At 43.9% G+C, this 26,645-nt stretch overlaps 1 protein-coding gene across 10 annotated transcripts in view; it reads right to left on the reverse strand.

Annotated features, from left to right (window-relative positions):
* PXK (PX domain containing serine/threonine kinase like) overlaps nt 1-26,645 on the reverse strand; it is a 73,046-nt gene that overhangs the window by 33,873 nt on the left and 12,528 nt on the right. For all 10 annotated transcript variants that reach the window (XM_084903065.1, XM_084903071.1, XM_084903063.1 and 7 more), the window contains exons 2-4: nt 13,618-13,668; nt 11,007-11,054; nt 1,592-1,778 (exon numbers count right to left, since the gene is read on the reverse strand). In XM_084903065.1, coding sequence (XP_084759191.1) covers nt 1,592-1,778; nt 11,007-11,054; nt 13,618-13,668 — 286 coding nt within the window. The remainder of the gene's footprint in view (nt 1-1,591; nt 1,779-11,006; nt 11,055-13,617; nt 13,669-26,645) is intronic.

Genomic DNA, 26,645 nt, shown 5'->3' on the forward strand with positions numbered 1-26,645 from the left:
TTTTATTTATTTATTTATTTATTTATTTATTTATTTATTTATATTTGTATTGATTTCAGGGATGAAGGGAGAGGGAGACAAAATGATGAGAGAGAGTCCTTGATCGGCTGCCTTTTACTTGGCCCCTATTGGGATTGAGCCCGCAACCCAGTCATGTATCCTTGACCAGAATGGAACCTGGGACCCTTCAGTCTGCAGGCCAATGCTCTATCCATTGAGGCAAACCAGCTGAGCAGCATTTTAATCGGAAAACACTCAAACACTGTACTCACACAGTCATGCAAATGTGCCATCCTAGGCAAGGCCTTCCCTCTCGGGGCCTCTCACCTAGAAAATGAGAGGGTAGGTCTTGATGTGGCTGCTTTAAGATCCCTTCCAGCTCTGACTCCAGGTGACTCAATATACTTCTGGTACAAGCTCCCGGAGAGCAGGGAGGGTGTATTCCTCCAGCCTGCTCCCCCAGCACCCAGCCCTGCCCCCAGCAGCCCTGGCTGGGGAGCTCAGCTGGTTAGAGCATCGTCCTAATATGCTAAGGTTGAGGGTTTGATCCCTAGGTAGGCACATACAAGAATCAACCAATGAATGCATAAATAAGTGGAACAACAAACTAATCTCCCCCCCCCCCTCTACTCTCCCTACCCTCTTCCTTCCTTCCCTTCCTATTTCTCTCTAAAATCGATAAAAACAGCAATAAAACAAGAAGCTGCCCTGCAGAGTGTGGTTGGACATCAGGATTCTGTAAAGCTCCCCACGTGGTTCTGTTATGCAGAGAAGTTTGGTGCCTGACAAGCAGGCCTCTACTTCCCTCTCTCTGAAACAGGAATCAAAGTGCCTCTCACAAATTGCTTCAAAGGTAGTGTTTGAGCCTCCCAAAACTAGCGTGTAAACTATCTATTAATAACACACAGAGTTCCACTTAGACAGACTCTAAGCATGATTTAGCTCTAACAAGTCATCTGAATTCTAATCATTAGCTCAGTTCTACAATGGTTCCCATTGGTCTGTTCAAGGCCACGCCAGAGTGAATTCAACATGTAATCACCCGTTCGGCGGACACAGGCTCAGGTTAGTGATGTCAGCTTTGTGTGGAATGGGTGCCCTTCCCACCTCGCTCCCCTGGCTGCCGCCCGGTCCAGGGAGCTATCTCCTCCTCATGCTCTGCCCTGAGTCAATCCTGGTGGAAGACTGAGAACACAGGCAGGACCCTTCAGAGCCACTGTTTTGTTAAGTAATTCCGAGAAAAACCAGACACACTGTACAGCTATAAATACAAAAATGGAGCCAAATACAAATCAATTGATTACTGTATAGATCACCATGGCTTCTTTACTCTCTATTCTGTCAGGGAAGTTAACAAAGACAAGACTGTAAGGACACAGACACAATAACTTCTCTTCCAGAGTTTTCTGTGTAGACTTTACAAACATATTCGAAGTAATTATCTTCTTCCTATACATTTCAGTAAATTACAATCAGGCAAGAATGAATAAGTGAATAATGCCCTATAACAAACACACACATCCTCCCATTTGGAAAGAAGAGTTTCTCCCACATGTTTTATCTCTAGCAAAGCACAGGTCCCTCTGCTTACCAGTGTAGTTTGCGGAATAGCTGTTTGGATCTAAAAATTTCTTAACCAGCTCACAATTAGACAAGATGTGATTTGTGGTGATAACGTTGAGATAGTTCTGGAGACCTTTCTGCCTCTCGGCTATGAATTCACGGTCCATGTTACCAATCAGTTTCTTGGGAGGAAGAGGTAGACTTAGGCCTGCAATCTTAAATTAAGAAAAGAGGATTATACTCAGGTCATTCCCAAATAAGACATAATACCAGAATCCCGAGCCATTGTATTTTACATTACATCTAAGACACTACAGATGTCAAGATGCATCCTAATTTTAGTGATATAAAAATGTGGGGAAAAATATGCATCTTAGAATTCATAAAATATTGCATTATGCATAGCAACTATGAAACTTGATTTTTAAAAAGTGTTTTTCTTTTTATCAACCTTACATATGAACGTAATTTCAAGAGTCAAACAGTTCTTTTTGTATTATTATACACAGTCTCATGACATCCCTCCTTCGCCCTCAACACCAGATTACACATCCGTTCCCCAAACCCTGGAGAGAGTCATGTTCAATTCTTACAGCCAATCTTTTGGCAGTGGGGAATGTTGAGATTTTTATATCTCCATTTATAATTTTTAGGAATCATCTATGTTTCCTAGCATGGAAAATGAGGATTAAGTTCTTTCACTATCCTGACCTCACCACCTGTCACTAAACATTCCAATATAGTAGTTACAACTCTACTGAGTGCAGTACTCATGTTTACATTAGGTAATGATATTCAGAACAGAGCCCAAATGCCATGCCTACTACGCTAACATGCTTCCTTTCTATTTCTAGGTTTTCTATTCAACCTCAAACTCTCAGCTATGCCTTTCTCAACACATTCACATACAGAGATGCATCGATTTCATCTTCCTGAGAAGTACCTTCCAGAGCCCACCAACCTGCTTCGGGCAGGACTGCCGGTCCCTACACCTCCTGCTGGCATCCTGGGCCCTCCCCTCACCACCATGCAGGAGGCGCATGCGCCTTCCTCCTGTGATTTCCACAGCCACCCTTTTTCTTAGATATCCCCCTTATTTTTGGTGGAGCTATCCTCTGTAGACTTCCCAAAAGGGGGACAAGTTTTTGAAAACCTGCGTGTCTAGATTTGTCTTTCCTCTACCCTCACACTTGATTGATAGCAAATTTTGATGTGGAATTCTAAGTTGAAAATATTTTTTCTTCAGAATTTTTAAGCATTACTTTCTTCTTTTTTTTTTAAAAAGAGAACAATTTAAAAAAATAGATATTTTTAAAAATTGATTTCAGAGATGAAGGGAGAGAGAGAAAGAGATAGAAACATCAATGATGAGAGAGAGAGAGAATCATTGATTGGCTGCCTCCTGCACGCCCCACACTGGGGATCGAGTCTGCAACCAGGGCATATGCCCTGATCAGAAATCAAACCATGACCTCCTGGTTCATAGTTGATGCTCAACCACTGAGCCACAATGGCCTAAGCATTACTTTATTGATGCATAGAACAGACTGAAAGATCTCAGAGAGGAGGAGGAGGAGAGGATGGGAAGAAATTAACCAAAGAACGTATATGCATACTGTGTATGTATAGCCCGGGGACATAGACAATAGTGTGATGAAGGCTGGGGTGGGGCTGGGGCTGGGTGGAGAGGGACAAAGAGGGGGTAAGTGGGGGACATAGGTAATTCTGTCAATGATTAAGAAACACTTTATTGCTGTCTGGTAGGTGAGAACATGGGCCTCTTCCCAAGCTCCAACTCCCCCCCCCCCCCCCCCATGGAACACAGTGAAGGCCATCTGTGAGCGTGCTGTGGGACTGACCCGGGAGCCTGGCCAGCTCCTCGGTCAAGACATGGCCAAAGAGAAACTGCGTCTACAGTGAACCCAGACTGTAAACTACTGCAGAGAAACAGCTCGGTTTTGATCTCACTCAGTTTGCATGCAAGTATGCGCCCCCCCATGCCCCCCACGCCCTCACCAGTGGCCCCTGTGCTTTGGTTTCTGTGCTCTGTATTGCCGGTGCTGAGAAGCCTGTGCTGCAGGAAGCTTCACCCACCAGCAGCACCACTGGTGCGCACACAAGTCCTCATAAACCCACGTCTCTCACAGCCAGTCCTCCGGGTCATTTCTTTGGAAACGGCAAGCAGTACGCTGAGGTCTGACCTCCTTGCATAGCAACTGTCTTCTGGTTTCTGGTGCTGCTAAAGGTTCAAAATTCCAGATTCTGTTTTGTTTTTCCTTCTGTTTAAGTTTTTAGGACTGTCTCTTTGACTTCAGTTTGTGAATTCCATGTGCCTTCATGTGGGCCTACCTTGATCTCTCTGCTCAGTACTCAGCCCTTTCATTCTAGAAACCAATAAAGCTAATATTCTTACACTCTTTGGTATTTTCTTGTATCACGGCATTACTTCTTCCTCTCCATGCCCTTTGCTTTCTTTTCTTGGAATTCCTGTTTTCCAATATTGGACCTTCTGAGCTAATCCTCTAGTCTTATCTTTTCTCTCCTATTTTCCACTTTTGCTAACCTTTTTTTTTTTTTTTTTCTACTGAAAAAGTTTTCTGGGATATTTCCTTTATCTTTCATCCCTTCTAAAGAGTTTTCATTTCTACTATTATCGTTTTTATTTTTAAGCACTCTTCTCTCCCTGTCCCCAAATAGTATCCTGAATGTAATACAATTTTTTATCTCTCTGAAATTATAAAATAATTTTTCTGAAGTGCCTGAATCTTTTTCTTCTCCTTTTTTTAAAAAAATATATTTTTTATTGATTTCAAAGAAGAAAGGAGAGGGAGAGTCAGAAACATCAATGATGAGAATCATTGATCAGCTGCCTCCTGCAATGACTGGCTGCCTTTTGCACGCCCTCAATTGGGGGTCGAGCCCACAACCTGGGCATGTGCCCTTGACCAGAATCGAACCCGGACCCTTCAATCCGTAGGCCAACACTCTATCCACTGAGCCAAACTGGCTAGGGCTGAAATGTTCCTCTTACTGCATATATTCTGCTTCCTTACATTTTGTTTGTTTGTTTATTTGTTTGTTTGTTTTCCTGTTTGATTTGCTTGTTAACTTTCATGTTAAAAGTATCTGCTTGTATGAGCTCTGGGTGAGGGGCAGGGCTTGCCTGCTGTGGGCTTTATGTAGCACATGACCTCACTCAGCTGTTTCGTTGGGAGAAGGTGTGACCTTAGTGTTTAGTCTGAGTGTTTAGCTCTTTCCTCTTAGGCTGGGCAGACCCCTCAAAAGAATCTTCGGGTCTCCTGCCCAGAAGTGTAAGTGCCAGTATGCTGGGAGCTGAGAGGAAGAAGGCAGCTGGACAGAGGAGGAGGGCTGGGTGCTGGGTCCATGCACCTGTTTATTATGTAAATATTTTCAACTGTGCCTACATTCTCCAGTCCAAAACCTGCTCTGACCTCTCCTGGGAATAAACGTTCAGGTTTCTGCTGGAGGGAGGGCAGGTGTGAGTTGCTCAGATGGGGACCATTTGGGGACCTGACTGCTTCTTAAACATGCTTTCAACTCCCGACTTTAGCTTGACCTTGGCCCACACCGGAGGCAGCACCTGTGGTGTCAATTGCTAAAACTTTTGGAGGTTCTGTGTGTAAATTGGACCCAGTGGGGTAATTCACCCCCCATGTCAGAATTCTGCCTTCCCAAACCTGATTAATTGGTTAGTTCTCATTGCTGGATTTTTAGTTTCAAATGTTTTGTTGTAATTTTCTCCTTTCCTATTTGTCCTTGAGATATGTGTGTGTGAGTGTGTGTGTGCGCGTGCACACGGGCGAGCGCATGTCAGACAAATTTACTGTTTAAGAGTGGCTTTGGGAGAAGAGAAAAATGAATACAGGTGCTCAACATACTATCATTTTCCTGATTATTTAAAACTTTAAAGTCTATTTTTCGAACTTAAAAACAAAGCGTCAGATTAATACCTTAATTAAATGAGTATAATCACTTTATTCTACACTTGTGCTTAGATTAGGGCAGTGCAAGCGGCATGTGTACTGACTAAGGGAAAGGTCTAAAGAGAAGGCTGTCCTGAATTCAGACAAGGCTGTAATCGAAACCACTCTTGTGGGCAAACCTAACTTAGCCTGTTCCACCCTGTATTTTTCAAATAATAATGAAGACCTTGAACTTGATATTGGACAAGATGAAAAGGTTGACTGACAATTCCAAACTGCCTATTTCTCAAATAAGAAAGTATGGCAGGGCACATTTACAGTGAATTTTCTACTGTGGCATAATTCACTGCCGGTAGGACACACATTGCAGGTGTTTTCCTTATTCACACAATGAAGCCTTACCTAAGAGCATTCTTTAGTAGCAGAATAAAAATCACACTAATGAAGAAAGCACATCACTCAGCCGATATACATCTAAGCCAGTTACTTTATTATGTTTTCAGGAGCATCTGTATATATAAAAGCCTAGGAAGTATCCCCTCGGGAGTTCGATCGCTCACTATGACGTGTGCTGACCACCAGGGGGTGGTGCGGAACAAAGGAAAGCCCCTGCCAGCAGCCAGGAAAGGGAGGCCCAGCCAGCAGCTGGAAGGCCCGGATCAGCCCTGATTGCTGGCCAGGCCTAGGGACCCTACCCATGCACGAATTTTGTGCACCGTGCCTCTACTTAAGTAATAGAGGGTAATCAAAGGTGATACATTAATGAAAACACAACTGATTTCTTTATTTTTAAGACTCTCTTATTAAGTTGCAGAATATAATCTGGTGTGTATGTGTGTGTGTGTGTGTGTGCACTCATTCAGGACATCGATATATATATGCTCAATAAATGTCTAAAAACGACTCATACCACCTGCTTGAGAATGGCTACCTCTGGGAGTGGGTTGGTCAATTAATCTTTATTTCTATATTATGAAATTATTTCATTGCTCAACTATTACTTTTTTTCAATTAAAAAAAAAAAGGAAACCCTTTTTGCTTATCAAGCTGATCGTATACACAGCAAAGATTTTTTGAAATCCCATTAACAGGCATCTGCACATTTGCCTGCTCTGGGTACCTGACCAACAGTGTACCCAGGCGAATCCCACATCTCAGAATGGAGAGACACCTGATATCCGATTCAAACCTCAGTAGGGTTATTTTTCATTCATGGTGGGGATGTGAGAATGAATTTGATACTGTATCTATTTCAAACCTTGTGGCTTCCAAGCTTCTACTAATCTATTTTCTCAAGCTTCGTTTCACTTTAGGAAAATGTATTGATCTGCCCGGCATACCATCAGCTCTTCCAAATCATCGGGCAACAGTCCTTTGCCCGCAGCTGCGATCACAGTGTCCCTGCTGTGTCAGTCTGCTGGACACACTGGAGGTGTTTTCCTGCCCCACTGTACGATCGCACAATAAACATTCCTAAAAGCACGGAAACTGTGCTATGTGTGCGTGTCATTTTTCAATCTTGTCTTTTAAAAAAGATTAGCATTTAAGAGACTTATTTTCTCTTTCAGTTTTCTCCTAGAATTTCTGAAATGCTTTCCAATCTCAGCATATAAAGTTTAGAATGCCACTGACTGATTAGAAGGGAGGGAGAGAGACACTAACACATTGGTGATAAGGTCACTAAGCCAGCGATTTCCTAGAAACCTCCTCCCTGGTGACTCAAAGCTTTGACTCCCCATCATCCCGTTTTCCTTCGCTTTCCTCTTTAACGTGCCCCGTGGATTCCTTCTTGAGTTCCTGGTATAAGGGAAAGGGAGCAAGAAAGGCAGCAAGAAGTCCCACAAATTTCCACTCATAACACCTGCAGAATGGCAATGCTGATGGGAGACATCGCCAAAATGGGGACTAAAACCCATAATGGCCCCAGTAGATGCCTCTACATTATATGATAAGCTATATTACAGTTTCAAGAAAACTAGCTCTTGTCTGGAGGAAAAACCTTCAAACTCTGAATCTGTTAATCTTTCACTTCTGGTATCAGATCTTAAAAATCTACGCACTGCCTTCAAGCATATCCCCATGAATATTCTAGGGAGTTCTACACTCTCAGCAGGGCCTCAGTTTGTCCCAATTCTCCTTAGTGTATAAAGGAGAGTCTCTCCTATGTCAGCAATGGGCAGTAAAATTCAAATAACAAAACTTTTGAGCTACAACAGACCTGAGAAGTCACCTGGCTACCTCTGGGAGTCGGCTGGTCAGTTAATTCTTATTTCAGTTCAGAGGGGGAAGTGAGGACCAGGAGAGGAAAGTAGTCTGAGGTGGTAGAGGACAGAGCCTGGGTTCCTCCTCACGCCTGGGGGCTCTCTACCCAGTTCCTGTCATTTTAACTCCTGCTTTATTCTTGTTCTTTCCGGTATGCTGTCTTCCTAAATAAGCAATTTTCTACCTTTTCCATCTCATGGCACACAAACTAATTACAAAAATTCTGCAGCACAACAACAACAACAAAAAAACAACATATTTTTTTTGCTGATCTACCAAAAATAATAGGTATAATTTTGATTCCTTCACATCAAATAACTATTTTTGTGTTGGCTGTTGTCATTTTTTTTATTGGCCAAAGGGAAAAGAGGTCAGTACCCTTGACTAACATGTTTTAAAAATCCTTGTGGAGCCCTGGCCAGTATGACTCCGTTGGTTGAGCATTGTCCATACACCAAAAGGTTCTGGTGTGATTCCCAGTCAGGGCACATGCCCAGGTTGTGGGTCCAATCCCCAGTCAGGCTGCATGCAGGAGGCAACTGATGGGTGTTTTTCTCTCACATTGATGCTTTTCTATCTCTCTCTTTCCTTCTTTCTCTCTTCTTCCTCTCTGAAATAAATAAAAAAAATATTTTAAAAAAATCCTTGTGGCCCACCAGTTGAAAATTGCAGCCCTAGATGATCATTAACTCAATATTGACTTTAAAATATGGTGGTGATTTTTCTTCACTATTACCACAAATATGCTCATTATATAAAGTGGGAAAGTGCAGCTTTTCTGTGTGTGTGTGTGTGTGTGTGTGTGTGTGTGTGTTAGCTTACATGTGCTTGTTTATAGAGAAGTTTGAAAGTACAGAACAGTATAAAGAACCAGAAAAAAAACATAACCCATAATCCTACCACTGGGCTCACCATGGTTAACATTTTGGACTATGTCCTTCCAATCTTTTTTCTAAACATTTCATGTAATTAAACTCTACTGCATGTGTAATTTTACATCCTGCTTTCTTTTCTTTTCTTTTTTTTACTCAGGCATTTTTCCTATTGAACTCAAGACAACTCTGTATGTATTATATTTCTCTTTCTTCAGCAGGAACTCATTATCTGTCAGAAGGGTAATCAGACACTGGAAATCATGGTCACAGTCTTAGTCTGTGGTTTTGGAATACTTTTGGTCTGTTTTATAGAGGCTGTTTTGAAAGTATTTTGTTGCCAAAAAGCTGTATGTACTTTCTTCTGTTTGTTTACTTGGATTCAGAAAAACCTCCCACTTGAAATGCTGTCTGGCCATATCCTGCCCAATACAAGCCAACATCAATACACATGAATATTTGCATTTAAAGTAAGATGCACGTAGTAACCATTTTAAAAGAAAAAATTACACTGAAGCAAAAAAAAAAAAAAAAAAAAAAAAAAAGTTCTATTATATTAAAAAGGCCATAATTCAATAGTCACAGACATTCAATCTTATATCTCCAAATAGGAGATAAAACCCTCTTCCCCAACCCATTCTTAGGGGCTGGGCCTGGGCAATTTCAATTTGAGAAATATTTCTCCCACATCTCTTCCTCAGCCCTGGCTGAACAGTAAATACTGTACAAAGATGACTCCCCCTTCTTTAAAACTTGCTCATAAAGGTTAATCCCCACAGTAGGCTCAATGTTAGCCCTCAAACGCTCACCCCACCGTGGGGCTGTCTAGAAGGGTTGGGAGACAGTCCATGGCTGCAATGAACTGCACTTGGTTAGTGCCTTATCTGCAGTGTCCCTCCAGGCCCAGCATTTTGTCTTACAGCAAATAACATGCTATTAAAACTCATACAGGAAACCAACTAAACCCATCTACTAGGAGAATTCAATCTTTGCCAATATTCTATTTGGAGATTTAAAGTGGTCATTCTAGAATTAAAATTTTAAAAGACGACATGTGTCAAATGCATGGCCATATGGCAACTACATAAAGGCTTGCGAATACTCAGGCCAACTCTACCGCAAGGCAAATAAGACAATCACACTTTTAGCGGTGTTGTAAATAATGTCAAAGTGTGAACGCTACACGTGCTTCAGCATGGCCTTTTTTTTTTTTTTTAATATATATTTTATTGATTTTTAAAAATATATAGTTTATTGATTTTTTTACAGAAAGGAAGAGAGAGGGAGAGAGTTAGAAACATCGATGCGAGAATCATCGATCAGCTGCCTCTTGCACACCCCCTACTGGGGATGTGCCCGCAACCAAGGTACATGCCCTTGACCGGAATCAAACCCAGGACCTTTCAGTCCGCAGGCTGATGCTCTATCCACTGAGCCAAACTGGTTTCGGCAATTTTATTGATTTTTTACAGAGAGGAAGAGAGAGGGATAGAGAGTTAGAAACATCGATGAGAGAGAATCATCGATCAACTGCCTCAACATGGCCTTTTGATGGAAAGGAAGCATTATGCTCCCTCCCAGCCAGCAGGCCTGTCCTTCCTGGACAGGACCAGAGGTCACTCGGACTAAGTGACGATGGCTAGATCACCAAAGAAGGGATCAGTCCTTCACCTCCCAACTGAGCTGGTAAGAAGCCAAGCGTCCTGGCTCAGATTTAAAGGGTTTTGTGTAACCAGTCAACTCTGAGCTATGACACAGCCCAATGGTGTTCAGTAACCCACGGCACCTGAAGACCAATCTGCCAGGAGAGGACAGGGTGGAATTGCCACTATTTCCCTCAGTACGAAAGCCCCTCCAGGACCCTTCGGTCATTACCAGCACTGGCTGGGTCTCCAAAGACTTTGCAGCTCATCCCTCTCTCCATCATGGCCACCAAGTTGGCGACCTGTACATCGAAGGGATTTAGAGCTATGTATTTAAGAGGAAAAGTTACACCGAAAAAGTCTCTAGTTAGTACTGAACGTTGACCTGCAATGCTGACTATGCAGCCCGGTTTAGAGACAGCATCGGAGGGAGTTCCGGCTCCATCTAAGTGAACAGCTCTAACAACCCACACACTGATCCCAGACCTGAGAAAGGAGATAACTCACTTCCCATCGCTGCGGTACAGGATGCAGTGTAGCCCAGAGGTACGCGGTTACAGGGTCACTATTGTAAGTCACGTTTGTTCCCAAAAGTTCATTTTTAGAGCCACACGACATCTGTTCTGTGTGCCAGGGAAACCTGCTAATTTCTTGTTCCCAATATTGTCATTTCCAACTGGTTTCTAAGACATCTCAAGGTTAGTGTTCTAAAAGAGACTTACCTGCAGGCTGTTGTTCAGCAAGTCAAAATCACTGTATCTCCTAATAATCTGTAAGAGACAAGACAGTGGTGTTTTAATTCAGCAAAGACCATCTCGTTCCATTTTCTTATTTAGTATTTATTGGCATCCTAGAGCCTGGGCACTGGCACCAAGGTCCTTAACTTACAGGCCCAGAAAACAGGCCTCGCAGTGTGCCCGAGCCGGCTGGGCCATGGCATACTGCCAGCCAAAGTCAAAAGACACCAACAGGTAAGAGACAGCGAGGATGTATCTTTTCAGGGCAAATCACCATTTAAATATCTTTCTTATTTACCAGGCACCTAGAAAGATGACTTAACGATTTAGCAAAAAAAGAAAAAGTTTTACTGAACATAAAATCAAAATTAAGGAGGTGGACAGTTTTGAAGCCATTTCATCCTTGACTGGCTACAACTTCCCCCAGTTAAGACCCCACCACCCCGAGACTGGTCCAGGCCTGCAGGCAGTGAGCCCCGCCCACACCTCTCGGATTCCCAGTCCCCCTTTTGGCAGACAGCCCAGCTTCCACTGTCTATACCTTCTTTCTTAGTTATGCCGATGCCATTGATTAGGCCGGTGACTTTCCTTTTTCATCTCACAGCACACATAAACTAATTACTAAATTTCTGCAGCACACCAAAAAATATATATTTTGCAAATCTGACCAAAAAAAAAAAAGGTGTAATATTGATTCATTCACACCAGATGGCTATTGCTGTACTGACTGTTGTCAGAAGTCAGTGCCCCTTAAAAAAAAATAATAATAGCCGAAACCGGTTTGGTTCAGTGGTAGAGCGTCGGTCTGTGGACTGAAGGGTCCCAGGTTCGATTCCGGTCAAGGGCATGTACCTTGGTTGCAGGCACATCCCCAGTAGGGGGTGTGCAAGAAGCAGCTGGTCAATGTTTCTCTCTCATTGATGTTTCTATCTCTCTATCTCTCTCCCTTTCTCTCTGGGCTAAATTAAAAGAATGGATTATTTCCAATAAAACCAATAAAATATATTTTAAAATAATAATAATAATAATAATATAAAATCAATAAAATAAAATAAAAATAAGTTAGTGCTCCTGACTAGTCAGGTATTGCATGTTTTAAAAATTCTTGTGGCGGCCAAAACCGGTTTGGCTCAGTGGATAGAGCATCAGTCTGCAGACTGAAAGGTCCCAGGCTGTACCAAGGTTGTACCTTGGTTGCGGGCACATCCCCAGTAGGGGGTGTGCAAGAGGCAGCTGATCGATGACTTTCTCTCATCGATGTTTCTAACTCTATCTCTCTCTCTTTCTCTCTGTAAGAAAATCAATAAAATATATATATTTTTAAAAAAATATTACTTAAGTAGAGAAGACTATTTAAAAAAAAAAATCTTGTGGCACACCAGATGAAAATCACTAGGTTAGGCCATAACCAAGTTCTACTAGCTCTTCAGGCTCTGGGAAATAAATTATTTTACTGTTGAATATATAGTTTGATTTCAACCATTATTGATGATTCTCAAATGTTAATGTGCAGAAGAATTACCTGGAGGTCCCCTAGGACCCTACCACCCAGAATTTAATTCAGTAGGTCTAGGGAATCAAACCTGTGTCCTTGGCGTATGGGACAACACTCAACCAACTGAGCCACACGAGCCAGGGCCCAGGAGTGGAATTTTAAATCAGTCAGTCTGGAATTGCCTGATCAACATTGGAGGTAATCTGCCTGGTAAGACCGAGCCTTCCCCTAAGAAAAGGTGTCCTTGCCTGAAATAATCCATTCTTTTAATTTAGCCCAGCCTCCTTCTGCCTGTAAGAACCTCCTGTTTTGTACAGCTCATCAGAGCACCTCTCTAGTTGTTAAGATGGGATGCTGCCCAGTTCATGAACCACTTAATAAAGCCAATTAGGATTCGAATTTACTCTGTTGAATTGTGTTCTTTAACAAAGGTAAGAGTCAAGCTGGGCTGTGAAGGATGAGGTAAGATAGGAGATGGGTAGATAATTATAATGATTAAAACAGGAAAGAAATGGCCTCCATACAGAATCCAGCCACCTCTGCAAGTCTATCGGAAAGACGTCTAGATCTCCGCAGGACATTTTCTCTCGGAGCCACACCTACGAGGGAACCAGCACTAGAAATGCCCGTGAGTGAACTCGGGAGTCCATGACAGGCAGTGTCCAAACTGTATAATGTCTAGGGCACTGTCTCACCTGAACACCTGGTGGACTGAACCCTAACTTCCCCACCCAAACCAAGGCTGCACAGGATGAGGTTCTAACTACTAGGAACAAAACAAGTAATCTACTTTGGGTCTAGCCAGAGGACAAAGTCCTAGATACGCTCCATGATAACATCATATACAAACTAAACCAAATAACTAACAATAGAAAAGCCTTTTATAATATACGTCTAAAAGCTAAAGATCTAGGGGTGGACTAAAGGGGGTCAGGTGGGGAGGGGAAGGGGACATAGGTAATACTTTCAACAACAAAGACTTTTTTTAAGCTAAAGATTTATATATAAAAGAAATAGGATTTATATTTATGCATAAAAATTTAAAACATTTTTCTAATCACACACACACACACACACACACACACACACACAAATGCTTACCTGCCAGCTGTTTTCTACAGATATTCCTCTTTGTACCCGAATGATATACTCCTAAAAAAAAAAAAAAGAGCCTCATTTATAAGACACCCAAATCAGAAGATCAAAAATAAGTGAAAATATCAGATAGACTTCAAAGAAAATTACTAGAGACAGACAGGGGCATTATGTAAAGATAAAAGGATAATCTACCAGCAGAGACATGTCAATTTTAAATGTATATGCACCAAATACCAGAGATGCAAAATATGTAAAGCAAAAACTAAAAGAAATGAAGAAGAAACTGACAAATCCACGATTATAGTTGGAGATGTCAACACCCCTCTCTCAGCAATTGCTAGAACGACTAAACAAAAAACGAGTAAAAATACAGAGGAACTCAACAATACCATCAACTGACAGCTGACTTAGCGTTTTAGAACATGCCATCCAACAAGAGAATATACATTATTTTCAAGAGGATGTACAGATGGCAAATAAACACATGAAAATATGTTAAAGATTACTAGTTGTCAAGCAAATGCAAATTAAGACCACAATGAGATATCATTTTACACCTATCAGAATGGCTGAAACAAAAAATAATAACACCAAATGCTGGCTAGGGCATAGAGAAACTGGATCACTCATACACTGTCTATGGGAATGTAAATAGTACAGCCACTCTGAAACACAGTTTGGCAGTTTCCTAAAAAATTAAACGTGCAACTATCATACAACCCAGCAATTGCAACACCGGGCATTTAGCCCAGCAAAACAAAAATTTATGTTCATACAAAACTTGTACACGGATGTTCGTAGCAGCTTTATTTTAAGAGCCCCAAAGTAGAAACAAAACAGATGTCCTTTAACATGAAAGGTTAAACCTTGCTGCATCCAAAGCATGGAATACTACTCAGCAACAAAAAGAAATAAACTATTAATACATGCAACATCTTGATGAATCTCCAGAGAATTATGCTAAGTGAAAAAAGCCAATTCCAAAAGATTATAAGCTACAGATGGTCTCCAATTTATGATTTTTCTTTCTACTTTACAATGGTGTGAAAGCAATAAGCATTCAGTAGAAACCCTACTTCAAGCTATAAATGTTTATCTTTCCCTGGGCTAGCAATATGCATGTGATACTTTCTCATGATGCTTGTCGGCGGCTGTGAGTTCCCAGTCAGCCCCAGGATCACAGGGTAAATCACAGATACTCTATGTGTACTGTGCTGCCAGCCAGCGGTTTTTGAATACTGTGTTTGAGCATGTTTAAGGTACGCTAGGGCGAAGCTATGAGGTTAAGTGTATTAGAGGCATTTTCAACTTCTGATGTTTTCAACTTTGGATGGGTTTATCGGGATGTAATCTCATCAGAGGTCAAGATGCATCTGTGTGTGTGTGTGTGTATATATATATATATATATATATATATATATATATATATATATATATCTGTATTTATGACAAAATTCCAGATATGGTGAAAAGATCAGTGGTTGCCAAGAGTTAAGAATGGAATAGAAGGTTACAAGTGTACAAGTGGGGGGGAAATGGGTGTGGCTATAGAAGTGTAACCACAAAAAAAAAAAGCTTCATTTCCTTCATATGACCTTTTCTTCTTTCTTTCCTTTGGATTCAAATTGGCCCCATCCAGCATCCTGACTCACCTGCCTCCATGCATGTCCACTCCCTTAGTCATTAATGAGGTTCTGCTCAGCATCAATAATCTTAGGAACAATATCACCTGTCTATTGACCCTCTGTCTATTGACAGAGTCTCAGTCAAGCTAGCTATCACATCTAGGCTTCAGCTGTGTTTCAGTTCCAGATCCAGAAAAGCAGAACTAAGTCAGATGACGTGACACCTTGGCTGACATCAGGACCAGATGCACTGACCAAGGAACCCCTGAACTCCTACCCTGGCACCCACCAATCAGTAGATACCACGACCCTAACTACCTTAGTCACCATGACTAATGATTTTCCCCCTATATAATTTATCCCCTGGGAGCCTTCAGAAGCCAGGTCTTGGAGCATTAGCTCACCTGTAACTCTGGGTGTGGGCCACCTCCTAAAAATAACCCCTTACTTTCTCTGCTGCAGACTCCTGTTTGCATCTCACTGGGCTTTGATGCATGCAGGCAAATGGACTCCTTTAGGTAATAGAAGGGCAAAATAAGGTGTCATGTTTGAATGTTTATGTCCCCTAGACTTTAAACACTAACTGCCAAATATGATGGTATTAGGAGGTGGGGCCTTCGGGAGGTACTTACTAGTAGGCCATGAGAGTGAATCCTCATAATGGCATTAGTGCCTTATCAAAGAGGCTCCAGAGGGGCCCCTTGCCCCTTCCACCGGGAGGACACTGAGCAGCTGCCAGCTGTGAACCAGGTAAAGGACCCTCACTACAAGGTGATTAGGCTGGAACCTTGATCTTGGACTTCCCGCATCCAGACTGCGATAAGTAAATTTCTGTTGTGCATAAGCAAGCCAGTTTATGGTACTGTTATAGCAGCCTGAACAGACTAAGACACAGGGATGCTTGGATTGATGGTGAAGGAGAGCAGAGTTTGCCACCCTACAATATGCCTCTTTGGGGATGTTGATTATTTTAGACTGGTTAATTTTAAGAACTAGAAGACAAGGTAGAAGCTCTGAAAAGCCAAGTAGAAGTTGCCCTCTGTAAAGCATACTCACAATAGGAAGGGTGTTCCCTCACTGTACAGCCTGCCTTCACTGTCAATGGAGAAGGCATGGGCTTCAATCTATCACAATCTTACCCTTGTATACTGAGTTTTCCTATAATCTTCCACAATTTATTGCCCCTACCCTCAATATCTTCTTTTGTCTTTCACTGAAGATGATACTTAAGGTGATGGCTTCTGTAATTTTGGCAAATTACTCTGTATTCCTGAAATCTCAAGAAGTATAGCTATTAAACTTAAATTTTTTTTCTTGCTAATCTGTCTTATGTCAATTTATTAGGCCAGCCAAAAGAACCTTAGAGGGTACAGAGAATTTTTTCCTCCCTAACAATGGAAATTATCTGTATCTTGACTGTACTGATGTTAATGTCCTAGTTGTTATATTATCTTACAACTCCAGTTTCATAAGATAAACCATTGAAAGTAATTGGGTAATAGATATATGCGATCTCTCTGAATTGTTTCTTACATCTGTATATGAATACATAATTATCTCAAAATGTTTAACCTTAGGTATTCAAAAATAGATGTGAAAGCAGTCAGAAGACTAAGTAAGATCCATGATTTTTAGGGTTGGAATTTTGTATTTTATATGCAATCAGCTAGAAAAGCCCATGATTAAGAAAACAAATAAAGTCCGGCTGGTGTGGCTCAGTGGTTGAATGATTCCCCGTCAGGGCACATGCCCACGTTGAGGGCTCATTCTCCAATAGGGAGCATGCAGGAGACAGCCAATGGATGATTCTCTCTCATTGATTTTTCTATCTCTCTCTCGCCCTCTCCCTTCCTCTCTGAAATAATATATATGTGTGTGTGTGTGTGTGTGTGTGTGTGTGTATGAAATCAAGTAAAAAGTTGGAATAGATATGCAGTGATGGCATTTTCCAAAGAGATCAAATCTGGTGACCCCTCCAAAACCTGACTGTTAAAATTTTCTGTCCCTGGGAAGCAGGGAGGTGGGTGTTAAAAATACACATTCCCAGGCCTTGCATAAGACTTCTGAATCAGAATCTCTAGATTAAAACCTAGGAATCAGAAGTTTTAAGAGCCTCTCCAGGTAATACTTAAATAAGCAAGAAGCACAGACCTAGTCCAGCCTTATGCTTATATACACAGGAGTTTATAATGTAGGTGCGGTAGACAGTTAGACAGATATAAGCTGAGCAAGGATGGTGGGCCAGGATTGAAGGTCACCAGAGCAGAAAGCCCCAGGGGCCTGGCAATGGGTAAAACCTGTAACACAAGGACCTCACCCCCAGGGTAACCCTTCCTCCCCTGGCATATCGCTGATCATGCAGCTCGAACCCTCCCCTGGCATGATGCTCATTATGTGGGTTAGATCCCCAGAACAATATGATTCTCACCCACATCAAACACACCTAGGCCTCCGCTGTGTTTCCTAATCTAGGCCCAGAAAACCAACAAACCAGACAAGCGACACCATGGCTGACCTCAGGTCCAGCTGCTCTGACTTATGACCCTCTGTCCTGGTTCCAACCCATCAGTGGAGACCACGACCTGAAAGGACACGCCTGGAAAACGGATGAATATTCTCCTGGGATCCTCCCAGGAGACCTCAGACAAATACCCTCCATTCGGAGGACTCAGTGTGGCTCTCTCCATAGAGCTCTCTCTTCTGAGCCTTTCCCCAGGCACGTTTTCCTCGCATCTCTTTCTCCTAAGCCCCAAGGGCCCTTTTTGCCTCTGTAACTTGTTTCCTGAGCCCATTTCTTCAATCTGTGACTTTCTACTTTTTGTTTGTTTAATTTATTTCATTGTTGAAAGTATTACAGATGTCCCTCTTTGCCCCCCACCCGGCTCCCGCCCCCTCCCTAGACCTTCGTTGCACTATTGTCTGTGTCCATATGTATATACGTTTTTTGGTTAATCACTTCCTGTCCTGTCTCCCACTTCTGTGATTTCTAAATAAATTATTTCTTATAGGTTGAGCCTTGGCTCTTAATTCTTTCTTAGCCAGAACTCAAGTTTGGTCTGACTCCACTGGTCTAATACCTAAGTGCCAGTTTTGCTGCCATCAGAGATATGGATTAAATCATATAAAGAATGTTAACATTTCCCCCTCAAATGCTCAAAATTCAATAAATGGTATCATTTAGGTACTATTCATAGTCACTACTCAATAAATACTTATCAACAGAGTACTCAACAAATCCTTTTTACTGAATTAATTCTAATTTAAGTAGTTTATTTAGAAAATAGAGCCAAATAAGCAGTGTTAACCTGGTAAGTGGATTTAAAAACAGATCTTACTATTTAATCATTCCATTCTGTTTATGTAGCAAAGGCTGCTACAGTCCATATAAGCAGGCATTTCTGCCTCCCCAGGAACATGCTAAGGATGATGCATTCAACAACATCCACTCAATTGTGAGTGAAGTGACCTGACAACATGCCTGGTTGGTTTCATGTGGGGTTATAAAATAAGAATTTCAAAACTGATTTGTGTAGTGTGGCAACTCTCTTAAGCAATATGCTAATGTACTGTACTTATTTCTGAATAAAGCCAAAACGCTAAAAACATCTGACATTCTTATATTTTGGGATCAGTCCTTTAGCTTAGAAATTTTCTCAGAATCATCTTACTGGCAAATTTTCTGGGCTTTTACATTCTGATAGTAGAGCTGAAATTGGCACATACAATTGAATAATTCTTAGCAACGACCCATAGACACGTTTTTCTGATGTCTAAAGTCGGGGGGAAATGTTAATTCTCAAAAGTCATTTGGAGCATCCACTGCTTCACTATGATCTACCAGAGAGGAAGTTTCAAGTTGGGCCCGTGTTTGACAAAGATGTTGCTGCGACTGCAAACATCAGCTAGCACCTATCGTGTTCCAATCCCTGGTTCATGCTGGGGATTCACTCCAAACAACAAAGGTCTAGTCGACCATTGCTTCCCTGAGGACCTGGTAGACACATAGTTTAGATTTTTCCTTTAAACTTGGCCATCAAATGGCACAAGATGGTGTTTGGGAAAAGCCTTTGGCAGATGGGAAGCGGTAGCTACAAGATAGGGCCTGGCTGGGTGCTGATGTCAGACTGTAAGATCCCAAAATGACACATTGACTGATATTCCTGCCAAGACACTCTATGTTTAGGCCAGTGTTCTCCAAAAAGGGTGACTGTGCCCCCGGAGGACATCTGGCAGTGTTTGGAGACATCTTTGATTGTCACAGGGAAGGGAGGGGGGTGCTACTGGCATCTGGTAGACAGAGACCAGGAATGCTGCTGATACCTACAAAGCACTGGACGGCCCTACGGCAGAGGGCTTCTGGCCCAAATGCCAATAGTGCAGAGGGTGAGAAACTCAGGTTCAGGAGCACTGAGAGCACGGGTCATCCTAGTCCATGGAGGCTTGGGATGCGGGATGCTGGATGGGGTTACTTCTGTCACCCTCTGTCTGAGGCCACCGCCCACATGTACTCTGCACACAAAAGCGTTTGTAACATGTGCACATCCACTTAGAAGGGACACTCAGTTACCAGCGCCTCAAAGCACCACCCACTGTGTTCTCCTGTGAAGACACATTATAAAGAGGCTCCAGCCCTGGCCAGCTTTGCTCAGTGGATAGAGCGTCAGCCCTGAAGGGCCCCAGGTTTGATTCGGGTCAAGGGTGAGTATTTCCGAGGCAGGCTCAATCCCCAGCCCCGTCAGGGAGTGTGTGGGAGGCAGCCAATTGATGTGTCTCTCTCACATTGATGTTTCTCTCTCCCTGCCTCTCCCTCTTCCTTCCATTCTCTCTAAAAATCAATAGAAAAGTGTCCTGGGGTGAGGATTAACAACAACAACAAAAAGAACGAGGCTCCAGCTCTGGCGGCATGGCTCAGTGGCTAAAGAGTGTCGCGCACCAAAGGGTCTTGAGTTCAATTCTGGATCAAAGGCGCATACCTGCGTTTCAGGTTCCATCCCGGCTGGGTCAAGGCATGTGAAGGAGGCAACCCATCAGTGTGTCTCTCTGACATTGATGTTTTTCTCTCTTTCTCTCCCCTCCACCCTGACCCTCCCCCTGCCTCCTCCCACTCTCTAAAATCAATGGGGAAAATATCCTCCGGTGAGGATTAACAACAACAGCAAAAAGAATGAGGCTCAGTGTAGTCTCCACCCTCCACCCATGCCACCTGCCATGTGGTTACAGGTGCAGAAAGACAATAGGAAATCAGATAAGGTGATGTTGTTCAGAAACAGCTTATTCCACTTCAGTGGAGCAAGTTCTTCCTTCACTATAAAACATTTAAATTATTTTAGTTTGTTTGATTCCACCATCCAGCCTGACCAAAAACCAAAACACCCACAGCACCTTCACCTCAAATCTCCAACACTACAAACTAAAAAACAGAGTGTGGCTGTCTAACACCACGGCCAGGCTGTCGCTCTCATTAGGGCAGAGAGAAGGGTGCCCTGGAGACCAGCAGAAGCCTACACTGGAAGCCCGGCCTCCACCTCCTGAGCCGGAGGCAGCAGCCAGAATCCTCCCGTGAATCACCCCAGCTTCCCCGCCCTCCGCTGCGGAGCAGGGCCTGTGTGTGCAGAACACGGAGGCCCAACAGCCATAGAAGGGGGACGACCAGCCCCGCAGGGCAGCCCTGAGTCACACAGACCTATGCTAGCTACCCCCAAACGGTGCCATCTGTTGCCACTTCCCCAAAGGGCCTTCTTCCTGCTCCACCCCGGGACACCACACCCTTATCTTGGAGGGACAGGGTGGCTGCTTGTCAAGCCCTAGCATGTGGGCATTTTGGCAAGTCGGTGCGGTCTGGTGCTGAGTTCTTCAAACTGGAACGGCACCAGGGCCATGTGACTTCTGACTTAAGGAAAAGAATTCATGGAAAGTGAGCGAGTGATTTTGTGCCAGGAATGTTACTAAGCTCCTTCTCAATAGTTCTCATTCAATTCTCACAGCTGCCTAGACGGCAGGCCAGCTCAGCTCTCAGCTCAGCCAGAGAAGGTGAGCTCTCCAAGGTCACACAGCTTGGAAGCAGCTGACTGGGGGCTGGAACCCAACTGCTGACTCTGAGACCATCCCACCTGCCAGTCATGGCGGGCAACCCCGTGCCCATGAAAAATGGGGGTCTTTACTACTCTGTGGAAGTCAGGTGGTTCACCTATAATGGTATAATTCTATGGACTCTTAACCCGAGACCCTGGGGGTAAAGCTGTGATGGCCACACCATTGATGAATGCTCTCAATCTAAGCCGTTTTCCAAGTAAGCATCCTTATTGGCATTTTGTGTCTCCTGAGTTTCCAAGAAAGATATTTAAGATTTCACTACACAGTAGCTGGCATTTAACGCTGCCTCCGTTTGGTGAGGTTTTAGGAAAGTCACGGAAGAACATTTATTTTGAATCTGTCTGGCTCCAAATTACTGCAGTGAGGCTACAAACACAGAGCACTCTGAAAGAAATGTGTTAGAAGAACTAAAGCCAGAGCTTAAGCAAACCTTTAAGCCAGCCTAACCCACGTAATTCTTCTCTAACCCACGTAATTTTCTCTCTTTCCTTTTGGCACAGCGATCAGATTTACCCGGAGACTCGGAGTACCGAAAGACAAGGAAGCTCTTCGGAGGCATGTTATACAGAACCTGTCGGTGTGCCCACATCTCTGCCTCTGAGCACAGGCTCCCCACTCACCTGCGTTCTAGCATCACCAAGAGAACTTAAAAAAATCATTTCAATGTTTTCATTTTATTTTATTGCTCTCTCTATATTTTTTATTGATTTCAGAGAAAAAGGGAGAGGGAGAGAAAGATAAAAACATCCACGATGAGCGAATCATGGATCGGCTGCCTCCTGCATGCCCCCTACTGGGGATTGAGACTGCAACCCGGCATGTGTCCTTGACTAGAATCGAACCCAAGACCCTTCAATCTGCAGGCTGACAATCTATCTACTGAGCCAGGCCAGCCAGGGCTTATTGCTTTTGGGAGAGAGAGAGAGAGAGAGAGAGAGAGAGAGAGAGAGAGAGAGAGAGAGAGAGAGAGAGGCATTGATGTGAGAAACATTGACTGGTTACCTCTAGGTATGTGCCCTAACCGGGAATTAAACCACAACCTTTTTGTGTACTGAACAATGCTCCAACCCACTGAGCACCCCAGCCAGACCTAGAGAATTTTTTAAAAGATACCCACTTACACCCTACAGCCCAAGATTCTGAGCTAACTTGCCTAGGCTGAGGCACAGAGCTTAAAACTTCCCCAGGTGAGTCTACCGTGCTGCCAGGAATGAGAATCATGGTCTGAAACCTCTTAAATAGGAAGCAGCTTCACACTACAGAAATATAAACCTTCTCAAGAGAGGAAGGAAACAAATGAACCCGCACCCACCAAACCCGCCAGACCTGTCTCCTGCAGCCCCCTCCCCCTGCTCTTCATGAGCACCCGCTCTCCTGCCTTCTTGGCATAGCAGGTTCCTATCCCAAGCCCTCCAGGGCCCTGTAGTGGTGGCCTCCACAGACGCCGCTCACCACCTGTCAACGGCCCTTTAGGAGAGCCCAAAGAGCAGTTACCCTCATTTATGGTGGGGATGTGGGTCTCTGAGAGGATGGTGCCTTGACTAGAGAGTGCTAGGGCTGGGGCTGGGCCAAGAGGGCGGTTCTGGCTCCAGCGCCCACTCACTGACTACCCCGCTCCTCTGGGTTCACCCCCAGCCTGCTTCCTGTGCCCTTGCTGCACCTCCAACACTATGCGACTTCACTCTCAGGAACCTTCCAGGGACCCACTGGCCGCAGAAGAAAACCCAATTCTCTGCCTAGCTGCCATGTTCTTCTACCACCTGACCTTTCTACCACTAGACCATCCTCTTTCTTTGTACTTAAACCCTCCTCTACCCAGTCAGACTTTTTCTATCTAACACTCTCAATGTCCTTGCTTTGCTATTCTACCTATTCGAGACCTAGTTCAACCTTTTCCTCATGTCACTGCTATTTCTGCCCCAGGTTAGGAATCTCTCCAACTGAACTGGATTAAGTTCTTCATGGGCTGGATCACACATTTCTTTGTATTTCACATAGCAACCAGCACAAGGTCAGGCCAATCGCAGGAGCAGATAAGCACTCATTAATGAATGTTTGTTGACGGACGGCTTGCACCTCTGGCAACGAGGGAGCACAATGCCCCTTTCCATGTGCGCCTCCATCCAGGTCAAACAGCGCTCTCGAGAGAATCTCCAGGGATCGCCCGAGCCCTCAGCCTAAATCAATATCCAAGCCCTCAGAGTCACCCAGCACACCCGCAGTGGGCAGCATGGCCCTGCAGGGCAGCAAGGTTTCTAAGGAAGCCCTCAGTTGCAGGACTTGTGCTCAGCTCACTGGCCACCTGCCTGGCTGCTTCTGGTCCTTAATATCGCACTTAGAATGCATGATGACGCCTGGATCTGCTAAACATTCAGTATTTATCATTGTCTTATCTGCAGATTCTCAGTGCTGAAATGTACCTGTGCTTAACTTTCATTGCTGTTCAGTAATGCGCAAAACCTGTCCCCCCCACCCAAAACCAACGAAAACATTAAGGATAGTAAAGGCACCTGAAGAATCACCATTATCTTGGCCTACATCGTGGCAGGTGAGGGAAGCCAAGTGTATCTCCTTTTTGACTAAAATAAACTTCATTTGAAATCTAACTGTTGGGATCACAGAACCGTGTGCTTTAAGTTTATGCAAAACAAATTCTCCAGTTTCTAGTCTGTGCTCACCGAAGGGACAAGGAGCACAGCACAAGCATGCTTTGATTCCTGCAGGGCGATGCAGGGCCCTGTCCCCCTGGCTCAGTCCTCTCCCTTCTTCCGGCCTTTTGAAGTCAACGCTCTTCTCCGTGGGACAGGCTCCTGCCCTGCTGGGGGGCTAGTCTCCACCCCGACTTCAAAGACAGCCCAGCCCGTGTTCCAGCGAGGGAAACACTGCAAAGCAGCATCACAAACGCTTCTGACCTCGGACGTGACCACAGAATGGAGACAGCACTTGAAAGAGCAGTTCCTGTAGCATTCTGCAGTACAATGACCTTTAAATGACACCAAAGCAAATTACATAATTTGTGAGATGGGAACCCAGTATTCCTTCTTACAGCCAAGCAATAAAAGAAAAACCTTCAACCATAGGAGGTTCGATTACATAGTAATTAAGAATTAAATGGAATCTTCGCTTGTTCAATGATCCTCCCAACACCCTAAAAGTGTAGACACAGACGCAGTGAGCCACTCACCACGGATGTGATTGCTGAAAAAGGCAGCCGAACACACCAACTCCAATTGGGTTGGAAGGAATGGTTTTTATGTGGGCTCTGGCAGCTCAGGTGGCCGGCGTCCCTTTCCCAGTGCCCTCAGCTGGCACCAGCCCCAGTACCTGCCAGGACTGAAGTGCACCTCTCCTGGGGCCACTCTCTACCCACCCCCATTTGCCACTGCCCCCAAGGCAGGCCCCCGGGAGCTTGAAGGAGGAGCTGGTCACTGTGTGCCCATCACCCACAGCGTGCCCCCGTACCCATACCATCTCACCAGTGCCCAGGGGGAAGGGCACCAGCTTCCCACCGACAGAGGCCTGGCTGTTTACTCATCTACAAAGCCATACCTTCCCGCAGGGTTGAGGGGACCATCGGATGAGATCGTGTATTTAGAGCAGCTGGCACGGAGGCCAGCTCTGTAACTTCTCTGCTAAGAAATCAGCAAACACCAGGTGTCTGCAGGGACTGCAGCGCAGCTTTAACCAGCAAGCACAGGAGACAGCAGCAGAGCTAAGAGGAGCCGGGGAATAACAACAAGCAGCCATTCTCTGTGAACATGGGAATCCATTTCATCCGTCTCTGCTTTCTAACAGGGAGTGCCACTCCTCCGGCCTCTACTGTCCCAGCCTCGGCACCGCCCCTCAAAGTGGGCTCATTAAAAAGCCCGCCCCTCAAATAACCTGGGCATCGACAACAGAGGAACTGCAAGTTATTTATGGTTTATCCACTTAGTGGAAGAATAGGCAAGCCTGTAAGAAGGTATTTTAAAAGAATTTTTTATTACGTGGGGAAAGGTGTTATGCTATCATGTTAAATATAACAAAAAGGATTTAAAAATTCTGTGATAACTTTGACAGGAAGAGGGAATTACATCAAATGCAAGTTGTTGTCTCTGGAGGTAAAAATTATGTGTTGCTTAAATTCTCTTAATTGTTCTATATTTTTCAGGTTATTCTCAATGAGTATATATTATTTTTCTAACCAGGAAAAACAAGTTTTTAAAGAGTTCCTTGGTTTGCCACACATGTGATTTAAAACATGCTACTTCAGACTGGCCGGCATGGCTCAGAAGTTGAGCATCAACCTATGAACCAGGAGGTCAACTGTTCGATTCCCAGTCAGGGCACACGCCTGGGATGCAGGCTCGGTCCCCAGAGAGGGACTTGGAGGAGGCAGCCAATCAATGACGCTCATTGATATTTCTCTCTCTCCCTCTCCCTTCCTCTCTGAAATCAATAAAAGTATTTTTTAAAAAATAAAGATAAAGCACACTCCTTTAGCATAAGGGCTTCTGAGTGACAAGGACTGAGATGATCTGAGCTTGGTAAAGAGCACCGTGTGTTATCAATGACAAATGCAAACGATCAGCTTTCTTCCTTTGGTGTGGGAATTGTTTAGTCATTTTCCCACTCATCAGCACTTTTACTGGGGAGACCAGGAAACCAGGAAATGAAAGTTAAGTAAATTAACCCTTCCACTGGCATCAGGGGTGGTACACCATTTGGTGGCAGCCCTAGCTGGTTTCGCTCAGTGGATAGAGCGTTGGCCTGTGGATTGAAGGGTCCCAGGTTCGATTCCAGTCAAGGGCACATGCCCAGGTTTCGGGCTTGATCCCCAGTAGGGGGTGTGCAGGAGGCAGCCAATCCATGATTCTCTTTCATCATTTATGTTTCTATCTCTATCTCCCTCTCCCTTCCTCTCTGAAATCAATAAAAATACATTTTAAAAATTTGGTGGGAAAAAAAGCTTGAAACTATGAGTTCAAGTCAAACGAGGGGATTCCCTACTGGTTTCAATAATCTATAGTAGAACCAGTCACCGTCACTAAGGATCACAGAGTCTACACATAAATTCATTCTATATAAGCTAAAAATGTCAGTGTTCTCCTGAGACTAGTTCCCATTCATAAGCAGCCACGTGACTGCCTCTGTGCCTCGCTGGCCTGTGTCCCCTCAGAGCTCACGGTAGGAACTGTGGGAGCACTTACTCCACGCCTTCAGCTTATTGCTTCTAGCACTGCTCGGAGGTGTCACTATCTCTCTTTTACAAGGACCCCAAGGCTCAGGGTAAATGCCTTAAACAAGTATACTGGCTGAGTGAGAACAATGGAC

The sequence above is a fragment of the Pipistrellus hanaki genome (assembly GCF_964339955.1).
Source record: "Pipistrellus hanaki genome assembly, chromosome: 13".
NCBI lineage: Eukaryota > Metazoa > Chordata > Mammalia > Chiroptera > Vespertilionidae > Pipistrellus > Pipistrellus hanaki.